This window comes from Pteropus vampyrus, unplaced genomic scaffold, assembly GCF_000151845.1.
Source record: "Pteropus vampyrus isolate Shadow unplaced genomic scaffold, Pvam_2.0 Scaffold387, whole genome shotgun sequence".
NCBI classification, from domain to species: Eukaryota; Metazoa; Chordata; class Mammalia; order Chiroptera; family Pteropodidae; genus Pteropus; species Pteropus vampyrus.
In genome coordinates, this window is record NW_011889168.1 from 3329521 (window position 1) to 3340682 (window position 11162).

At 35.0% G+C, this 11162-nt stretch overlaps 1 protein-coding gene across 1 annotated transcript in view; it reads left to right on the forward strand.

Annotated features, from left to right (window-relative positions):
* RP2 (RP2, ARL3 GTPase activating protein) overlaps nucleotides 1–9479 on the forward strand; it is a 30834-nt gene extending 21355 nt beyond the window's left edge. The window contains exons 4-5 of the mRNA XM_011380046.2: nucleotides 7408–7493; nucleotides 9271–9479. Of these exons, the coding sequence (XP_011378348.1) occupies nucleotides 7408–7493; nucleotides 9271–9354 (170 nt within the window). The 3' untranslated portion in view covers nucleotides 9355–9479. The remainder of the gene's footprint in view (nucleotides 1–7407; nucleotides 7494–9270) is intronic.
* The last annotated feature ends 1683 nt before the right edge of the window (nucleotides 9480–11162 follow it).

Sequence of the window (11162 nt, forward strand, 5' to 3'; positions counted from 1 at the left end):
CAGAATTCAATCCAAGATCTCACATTGCATTTAGTTGTCATGTCTCCTTAATCTCTTCTAATCCGTGACAGTTCCTTAGTTTTTCCTTGTTTTTCATAACCTTGAAACATTTGAACAGTACTGGTAAGTTATTTTATAGACTGTCCTTTGATTTGGGCTTGTCTGATGTTTTCTTTGTTTTGACTGTGATTATGGGTTTTAGGGAAGAGGGTGCATTATATCAACATGACATCACTGGTGATGTTGACCTTAGTGACTTGTTTCAGTTGGTATCTGGCCAGGTTTCCTAAACCCTGTAAAGTTCTTGTTTTTCCTTTTCTACACTCTGTTCTTCAGAAGTTGAGTCACTAAGACCAGCCTACACTCAAGGAGAGGAGAATTAAGCTCCACCTCCTAGGGAGGGGAATATCTACACACATTATTTGGAATTCTTACATTATTTGGAATTCTTCTGTAAGAAAGATTTATCCCTTCTCTCCCATCTCCCATTTATTTATTCAAGTATTTATATCTATCAGTAGGGACTCATGGATATGTATTTTATTCTTTGGAGTATAATCTAGTACTATCAAATTGCTCCAGTTTTAGCCTTTGGGAGATCATTTATATTGGTTCCACTGTCCCTTTGACATGCCTTTTATTTCGAGCATTATTATGTTAGTTAGGACATCCATGATGGTGTTCTATAGAATAGTGAGAAGAGGACATCCTTGCCCTATTACTAATCTCAGGGTAAAAGTGTTCAGTCTCACCATTAAGAATGATGTTACTTGTCGGTTTTTCATACATACATTTTATTAGGCTAAGAGAGTTTCATTCTCTTCCTAGGCTGTTGGGTTTTTTCACTCTTGGATGTTGAATTATTTTAATGCTTTTTTCTGCATTTATTGAGATGATCATGTTTTCTACTGAGTCATTTAATCTGGTGAATGACTTCTGTTGATTTCGAATGTCAAACCAGCCTTGTATTTCTGAGATGAACCCCCATCATTAAAATGTATTATCCCTTTAATATATTTCCAGATTCAATTTGCTAATATTTTATTGAAGATTTTTACATCTTTGTTCATGAGGGATATTGGTCTATACTTTTCTTGTAATATCTTTGTCTGGCTTGATATTAGTATAATGCTGGCCTCATAAAATGAGTTGAGAAGTGTCCTTCCTCTTATGTGATCTTGAAGAGATAGTGAATTAGTATCATTTCTTCCTTAAATGTGTGACAGAATTCGCCAGTTAAACCAACTGGGCCCGGAGATTTGAGCTATAAATTTTATTTCTTTGTTTATTATAGGGATCTTCAGGATATCTTTTTCTTCTTGAGTGAATGTTTATAGTTTGTCTTTCAGAGAATTGTTTCATTTCATTTAAGTCATCAAATTTATGGGCATAGAGATGTTTATGGGATAAGTAATGATGTCCCTCTTATGTTCCTGCTATTGGAAATTTGTGTCCTCTCCCGCTCCCATCAGCCTGGATAGAGGTTTATTGTTTTGTTAATAATTTCAAAGAAGCAGATTTTTGTTTCATTGATTTTTCTCTTTTCAGATTCACTGGTGTATGCTCTAATATTGTTTCCTTTCTTTCACTTGTTTTAGGTTTTTTTTTCCGTCTTTATTGAAATACATTAGACAATTAGTTGCTTGTATTTACATTATACAAGTCAATGAGGTTTTTTTTCCAATTATACTTGGCATGCAATAATATATTAGCTTCAGTTGTATAGCATAGTGCTCAGAGATCCAAATAACTCGCAAAATGATCACCCCACTAAATTTAGTACTCCCCTTCCCCCTAACATATTTATTACAACATTATTAACCATCTTCCCCATGCTACACTCTACATCTCCATGTCTATTCTACAACTATCCATTTGTACCTCTTAATCCCTTTGCCTTTTTTGTCCCCCCAACTCCCCTCCTATCTAGTATCCCTCTAAATATTGTCTGTATCTATGAGTTTATTTCAGCTTTTGTTGTTGTTGTTGATTTTATTCTTTAGATTCCACATGGATGAGAAATCATGTGATATTTGTCTTTATCTGACCCATTTCTTTTAGCGCAACACCATCTAGGTCCATCAAGGCAATATCTTTTTCCACCCACTTCCTTTTAGTCTGTGTGTGTCTTTTAATCTGAAGTGAGTCTCTTGTAGGCAGCATATTTAGGAGTCCTGGTTTTTTATCTATTCAGCCACCCTATCTTTTGATTGGAGCACTTAATTCTTTTCCATTTGAGGTACTTGTTGATAGGAATGTAGTTATTACCATTCTTTATTCCTGTTTTTAATGCATGATTTTTTCCTCTCAAAGAAGTCCCTCCAACATTTCCTGTAATACTGGCTTGACAATCATAAATTCCTTCAGCTTATTTTTGTCTGGGAAGCTCTTTATCTGTCTTTCGACTCAAAATGATAGCTTTGCTAGGTAAAGTATTCTTGGTTGTAGATCCTGAGTTTTCATCATGTTGAATATTTTGTGCCAAACTCTTCTGTCCTGCATAGTTTCTTTTGAGAAATCAGCTACCAGTCTTATGGGTACTCCCTTGTAGGTAAGTAACTGATTTTTCTTGCTGCTTTTAAGATTCTCTCTTTGTATTTAACGTTTGGTATTTTAATTATAATGTGTCTTGGTGTGGGCCTCTTTGGTTCATCTTTTTTTGGGACTCTGAGCTTCCTGGGATTGTATGTCTATTTCCTTCACAAGGTTAGGGAAGTTTTACATCATTAGTTCTTCAACGTCTTGGTTTTTTTTTTCCCCCAGTACCCCTTTGACGTGTATGTGTTTACATTTAATAGTGTCCAATAGGCTCCTTAGATTATTATTATAGTCTTGGCTTCTTTTTTCTTGCCATTCTGATTGAGTGCCCTTGGTTTTCCCATCTTCTATATAGGTCATTTGATCCTCTTCCTTATTCACTTTGTTTATTCCACTTAATATATTTCCCATCTCAGATAATGTGTTCTTCATTTCTGACTGGTTCCCTTTTATAATTTCCATTTCCATTTTTATGTTTTTTATCTCTTTGTTAAAGTTCTCACTGAGTTATCTACCCTTCCCCTAAGTTCATTGAGCACCTTTATAACCAGTGTCTTGAACTCTGCATCTGTTAAGATTGCTTGACTCCATTATTCCTGGATCTCTCTTCTGTTCTCTCATATGGTTTCTGCTTCTTTGTCTTTCCATTGTGGCTGCCTTTCTGTGTATCTGTGTACTAAGCAAAGCTCCTGAGTCGATATCGAGTGGCATAGTCCCGAGAGGGGTTCAGCTGCAGGCCAAGTTAAGCCCCCGCCTGTGCCCCTCTGGGGCCACCTGTTAAGATTCAGCAAGCAGTCCAGAGATGCTGTGCTTAGAGTTGCCTCAAGAGGCCACACCAGAAACCAAGGCCAGCTGCCACCAGTGTGAGTCCAGACTCTCCTCAGGAGGAGGCACAGGAATCGCCAAGAACACACCTGGATGTGGCTTGGGTAGAGCTGCAAGTTAGGAGAGGTGAAGTTTCAAGGGATCCTCTGGGCAGAGCAACCTCTGTTTTCCAGTTTGATGATGTCTCAGCTATGGTGGTGCTGCGTCAGCACACTGGGAGGGAGGCGGCTCAACAGAGGAGCAATAGATACCACCAGCACTTCTGCCCGGGGAAAGCTTCGCCTTCGGTCCTGAATCCAACAACTCAGTGTTCCCCTTTACTTCCCTAGTGCTCCCCAAGCAGCTGACCCAGCACTGGTGCTTAGAGTAATCAGGTCCGTCAGTAGGGAAGTCCGGTCATAGACATGGCCACTTTAGGAGGAATGCCCACAGTGCCGGCTGCTGCTGCTGTAGCCTCTGTACCACTCAGCCACTCGGACCAGCTGCCTTACGTCTTCGTCCCTTCCTACCTCCTACCTGTTACAGGGCAAATTCTTATTTCTCTCCCTAGTTGTAGGGCTTCTGTTTATCTAGACTCCAGGCTACTCTGCTTTCTGTTTGCTCCATGTTTCTGTCACAAGTTTGATATGGTCACAAGAGAGGATAAACAAAGCCTCTTTCATCTATGCCATTTTGACCGGTCTCTCCTAAAATATAACTTTTATCACTCTGGTTGCTCTAAGGGGGAAGCAGAGAGAGCACCTGGGAAGCTGTTGCTATCATCTAATTGAGACATGATAGCGGCTTATTCCAAGGTCATATTAGATTACACAGAAAAGTTCATTAGATAGGATGGACATTCAGTAATTTTTATTTTACTCAAAGTCAAATCTTTTATGACAGTTTGAACATTTAGATTTAAAGCTGTGAACTACTTGATAAGACATTCACATTAAAACACTAAAAACATGACCAGTGATCTTTGTTGACCTCATAGTTCAGTTTGAAATAATCACAGTAGTTATTATTGTTAGATAGAAAGATAAATAAACACAGTGCAATATATAAATATGTATGTGTGTGTGTATACATACATATGCCTTACTGCTTAACTGTAAATCTGAAACTTACTGGATTTCGTTAACCAATGTCACTATAATAAAAATAAATAAATTAAAAAATAAATATTTTTAAAAAGATAAATAAGACAGCTTAAAAAGTCATTGTTAGCACTATAGTTTTTTTTTTTTAAATTTAGGAATATCCACACACGTTAATCAAAATTGATACTTGTACACCTCTTTTCTTAGTGTTTCTTTTATGGCAAATTATTAGGTCACTTATTGGAAGTTCATCATATTCCAGTCAAAGAATATCAACCAAGTTACATACCTGGGTAATTCTACCAAAATTGTATTTCTGAATTCCAAATTATGTTGTCTTTGTAGACTACAGGAACTTTCAGTAGTAAATCTCTGACATTAAAAAATATGTCTACTTATTTCCTTATAGTGATCCTGAATAAAAAGATACCTATTCTACCTTAATTCAAACTTTCTATTTTCTGCAATACTGGAAACTCTACATTTATTATCGACTTTTTCTTTTTAGTTCGGAATTCATTTTGTTTAAAATGCTTTTAAAATGTTTTGGCAAACTTCCAAATATACCATCTCTACTCAAAAATATAGAGTACAGTGACCCAATGTGTGCCCATCCCCCAGTTTTAGCAACTTTTTGCCATACTTTAAAAAATAATTTATACTCTTCGTTTTTGCTGGAATATTTTAATCAAATTTTGATATATCCTGTCATTTCATCCCTAAATATTACAATATGTATCTTAAATAAAATTAAAAATGTATTTTTTCTTAAGTAACCATGATATATTATCACATCTATCATGATTAACAATTCCTTAATATCATCTAATACCCAGTCCATATTCAAATTTCTCTAATTGTCTAAAACATTCTTTATGTATTTTTACAGTTAATTTGATCCAGATCTAAAATTGGCCCACTCACTGTATATGGTTTTGTATAGTTCTCCTAACCAAAAACAGGTGTTCTCCGTCCCCTTTTTGTTTCATGCCTTTGTCTTGTAGAAGAAACCTGGTCAGTTGTCCTGTAGTATGCATGGGTTTGTTTAATTTGTTCCTCTACGATCCTTGTAGACTAGAAGTTAGATCAAAGCCTTGTTTACACTCAGGGATTTTTTTTTTTTGCACAAATATTTCACAGGTGGCACTATTTCCTATATCATTAAATGAAAAGGCACATAATATTTGATCGTTGTACTTTTAGTGATGCTAATATTGATTGTTAGTTTCAGGTAGTGACAGTATTATCTTCTTTAGTTTCCTGTCAGTCTTGCCTGTGGGATGCTATAACCATGATGATTGTTACCTGATCTAGTTATTTTATTAGGAGTTGCTAAATGGTCATTTTCTAATCATGTCATTACCTCTGCATTTATTAATGGATGTTAACAGAAATTCTTGTACACCAGAGCTGTTTGGTTAACTTGAAACATGTTCCATATCATAAAAGCAGAATAAATAAAGGGAAAATAATTGTGTCAGTTTTCAGAGTAATGATTTCATACCTTAGCAACCTACATAGGTGTCCAGTGAATTTTCTCTTTTCTAAATATCATTATGAGCTCATGACTTTTTATATATTAGGTATATTTTAATAAATTGCAGTCTATTCCCCTCTGATCTCACCATGTCTCATCTTTGGCCACTGGGAACCCCTTCAAGCCGGTTCCTGTGTCCTTTTGATACAACCCCATTGGCCTTTGATATCCTCATTGCTTTTTGGCTCAACAAGATAGTCTAGGTTGATCTTACCCATATCTTGCCTCAGAGATAGAATTATCCATTTTCCTGGGGAAAGTTTCCCCAGTTACCTTCTTTTCTTTACTCAGCACCTATCTTGATCCACACACTGTGATGCTGAAAAACTCATACTTTAATTTATTCTCTGTATCTAATTGTTCAAGTGACTGTTAAATATCCTGCCTTTTGTGTATTTGTTGCCTGTATTAAATCATAGGACTTCAGTTATTTTGGTGCCCAGTGTAGTGTAACCTTTTCTCTTGTGCCTTCTTCTGTGGTAGATGACTGCATTCACCTTAGTTTCATTACTTAATACTTCATTATTCTCTGTTGTTCTGCATTTGTTTAATGGGTTTATGTCTTTTTTCAAGAAATTTTAATTTCCTAGAGATCAGGACTTCTCCATTGCTATAGGAGATAAAAAGCAAATCTATTAAGAATATAGTGATAGCTGAATAAATATTAATTGAATTGAAGGGCATATTTTGCTTGGCTAACTTATGGCCATGTTTGCCAGCAGTTTGACACTGGTGGTGCCAATGCCACATTTAAATCCAAGCCAAACTAAATCATGAATCTTTACACCAGAATTTAAAGTACAGGTGGTTTAAAAGTATTCAAATTAATCTCTTGGAAAGGATACATAAATATTCTATTCGGAGAATTAAAAAAAAAAACTTGATCATTGGTTCTTGAATGTAGTTTTAAGGCACATTCAAGAAAAATACTTTCAGATGGTCATTACTTTTGGTCTCTGGTCTCAATTCCTACTTGGCTAGCTTCATTATTGGTGGCCCAGAATTTAGCTGATAAGGAGAGTTGGAAGCAAGGTTAGCTGCCTGGCAAAACCTACTTATGATGCTTTTGATAATTTTTGTCATTCTGTCAACTATTTTTTGTACTGCTAAATGGGTGGACTTTTTATGATTTTTCTAGGCAAAAGTAAATCAGAAAAGCTGGACTATTTACAGCATTTAAAAATGTGAGACTAGTCCTATAGTAACCCTGAAGGTACTCGTTATGGGATGAGACTATGTTAATTTGTTTTATGATTAGAGTAGGAAGAAGTAGTTGAAGTGATGTGTCCCATCTGTCTACTTCCTTCTTCCTTTTCTCTTGCCCCCAAAGAAGAGGCTGGAGATTCTTCAGGAAGAATAAAAAGATTAAGTTTTAGAATAGATTTGTATTCTTGATAAGATTCCACTTCTTTGGTTTGCTTATAGGTCCTGTTATTGCCTTGGAGTTTAATGGAGATGGTGCTGTAGAAGGATGTCAAATTATTGTCAACGAGGTATTCAACGGAACCAAGGTACAAGATTTCACTGACCATTTATATTTCAGTCAAACCTTTTCATTTCATTTCATTTCTCTTATAGTCAAAGAGTACTTTTTAGCCCTGGTGTTGAATGAAATTTTAAAAAAGCAAATCATGATTTTTAGAATCTATGGTAAATATTGGGAAGCTAAGCTTTGGTTTTTCCCTGCCAAATAAAATTTTGATTGCTTAAAAATTTACAAAATAAGAATCTACTTATTAAAAACCATCAATAACACATACGTTTTAAAGTAAAACGTAAAAAGTCTCATCAAATGTGTCTTAAGGTCCTCCTTCCTTTTTTCAAAATATTGATATATCAAAAAATGTTACACAGGTGGTCCCTGACTTATGATGGTTTGACTTATGATTTTTCAACTTTAAGTGATAGGCATTCAGTAGAAGCCATACTTCTAGTGATACGCAGGACCACAGTCTCTTGTGATGCTGGGTAGTGGCAGCAAGCCTCAACTCCCAGTCAGCCACATGATCATGAGAGTAAACAGCCGATACTCTGCAGTGTATTCATTGGCCTGGATGCTTTTCCCCAACTGCAAACTAATGTGTTTTGAGCACATTTAAGGTAGGCTAGGCTAAGCTATGGTGTTCAGTAGGTTAGGTGTATTAAGTGCATTTTCAATTTCTGGTATTTTCAACTTAAGATAGGTTTATTGGGACGTGACCCCATTGTAAGTTGAGGAGCATCTATATTTCTAAGGTTATATACTTTAGATGGATGATCTCATTGACCAGTATTCATTTTTATTTGTTTCAGTAATGCTTCCTCAAAAATTGAACTTGGGCTATATCTAGAAATCATTATATGTAGATATTTTCTAGATATGTTGATGAGGTTCTGTTTTCAATAATTTCAGACCTAAATAACTTAATATAACTTAAAAAACAAACACATAAGAGGATTAAATGAGTATATATGTAACTGATTATTTTTTGATAAACATACCAGAGAAAATTTTTGGTTTTATAGTCTGATTTGGCTTATGGTGCCTTGAATTTGCATAATGTAAAGTACTTTGTCTTTTGTTTCATTTTATCATCAACACTACTAAGGAAGAGGGCAAATATATTGAATAGAAAAGGAAAAGGAAAAAATGGTTATATGATTTGGAGTTTTTAGATCAAACGAGTTAAAGATTATCTAATCCAACTTTCTCATTTACAGATGTGGAAACCGAGCCCAGAGGTTATTAAATTTTCAGCATCATACAGCTAGTTTACGATAAAACTAGAATGGAACTCAGGTCTCTTCTAGTTCCTGGCTGATTTTGTAAAAGCTATTTTTGAAAGATTCTACTGAGTACTGCTTTATTGTTTAGAAACTAGTTCATTTTAGGGTAGTGATATGTCTTTGGCAGCTTTAAAAAGATTTCATTTTGCTTCTCAACCTATTGAGATCACTACTAGAAAATAGAACTAAGTTCTTTAAATAAACCTCTTTATTCAGTAGCTTTCATAATATTGACTGTTGTATATTTAAAAACAGTAAAATTCCAAGTGTAATAAAATACAACTGAAGTATTATGAAAGACCTTAATTACACCATAAGTACTTTTAAAAGGGTTCAATTTACATTATAGCTATTGAAAGTATATTGCATGGATTCTACAGAAAATCTACAGATTAAATATTATAAATGATGTACTTGAATTTCTTTTAAATAACAAGCTTGTGACTTTGTTCTGTGGAGAATCTGGGCTTTGGAATTTTGGGATTACTAGTAGTTATTTTGTTTCTTTTATATTTAAAATAGATGTTTGTATCAGAAAACAAGGAGACAGCATCTGGAGATGTAGACAGCTTTTACAACTTTGCTGATATACAGATGGGAATATGAAGTGCAATGTGGAACCAAGGACTTGGTATTAAGCCCCTTTCAATTTGTGTATTACCAGTGGCTTTTACTAAGGCTAAAATTATTAAAGTTGATTTTTTTTTAATAAATTGTTGAATACTCCATCATTTATTTGAGGTTTGAAAATAGTTTATATTGAATTAAGTAGTTTTAATCAGCTTTAAAACTATTTAACCTACTTCAGTAAGCTTGCAGTTTTGATTCTCTGCATATGATACTGTTATTAGAAAGTGGAAGTGGCTAACGGATTATGATTTTAATCCTAATTAAATGTTCTTTCATATCTCTGGTAATTTAAACTTTCCTCAGTGCTCCATGATATTTGTTTGAAAATACATTCCATTGCTTTCTTTTTTAATTTAAAAGGATTTGTTACTAGTTGATCAATTAGAATGAATGCAATATGCATTTTTTTCATGTATACATATCCAGTTTAAGAATTGCTTCCTGGGGGTGGCTCCATAGTGTAGTGGTTAGCATGTCTGCTTTACATGCAGAAGGTCCCGGGTTCTCACCCTAGGTGGAGCCATGGACCATGCTCCGAATGCGCCAGGCCCCGGGTGCAAGTTGCGAGCGTGTGGGAGGAGATACCCGCCTTGAGAGATCCAGTTCTTAAGGGGGAAACGACAACATCCATAGGTCAGGGGTGGAAGTGGGGTGGAAGTGGGGTGGGGATGGGGGAATCAAAGAGAGGGAAATAAAAGAATTGCTTCCTAGTTGAATAATATGGCATGTGAGATTTTGTACACAGAAGTGACATAATACTTTGTAAATTGAATTTTTTAATAGGTATTTGATAACCAGTTTTGCAAGTAACTCTACTAACTGATGTTGGTATAGCTGTTTAAAGACTACTTTGTGAGTAGTGTTATTATCTGAATAATTTCCACCCTGTTTAGTTTTTAAATACAACTGCTAGATGACTCTTCTTCCTGGTAAGAAAAGGTATATGCAACACTAAAACTATAGAAGCCCAATCACCAACAGTTTTCAAAAAGGTGGTTATAGTCTCATCAGCTCCTATGGGCTATCAGAGTTAGAACAAAACCTTGTGATATATAGGTAAGAAGTACTTAGGCATGATGATAAACTGTGCAGATTAAAAAGCTAGATAAATTTAATTTTCATTAGATATGCCACTCATATCAAGTAATGTTCAAGCATGTTAAAATTATTTTGGTTGCTTTAAAGCACTGTTTTCCAAAGGTTGACTACCACAATGATTTACCAGGAGGCAGGGGACAGCTACTTGTTTAAAAGTCCACATTCTTGGACCCAATCCCCAAATGGACTGATTCAGTCTCCAGGGAAAACTCTGTTTTTAAGGAGTTTTGTTGTAATCTGAAGTAATCAGTTCAAAAGATGTGAAGAGGTTGATCTCGTAAGAAGGGACTGAACCTACCATCTATATCACATATAGCAGCTAATAGGAAATTAGTTTTCATAGGTCTATTTTAAAAAAGAACCTTTAATTCTATTTTGGTAAAACTAAGACTGAAAATAGCCACATGTAAAAGTTCCTCTTATGATTGTTACTAAAAATGTATTTTCATGTTTAAACTGTTTTTTTAATATTTTCAGATTAATGTATAACTACTACATTGAATTGTGTTGATATCCAGAAATAATAAAAGACTTTTCACTTAAGTGTAATATTGACGACCTACCCTGTGCCTGGCCCTGTGCTAACCATTAGCATTGCATCATTTCAATCTCTTTTATAAGAGCATTCTAAGCTACATAATCAACCTCTCCTTTAAATCAAAATGATTTCATAAAATGCAAATAAA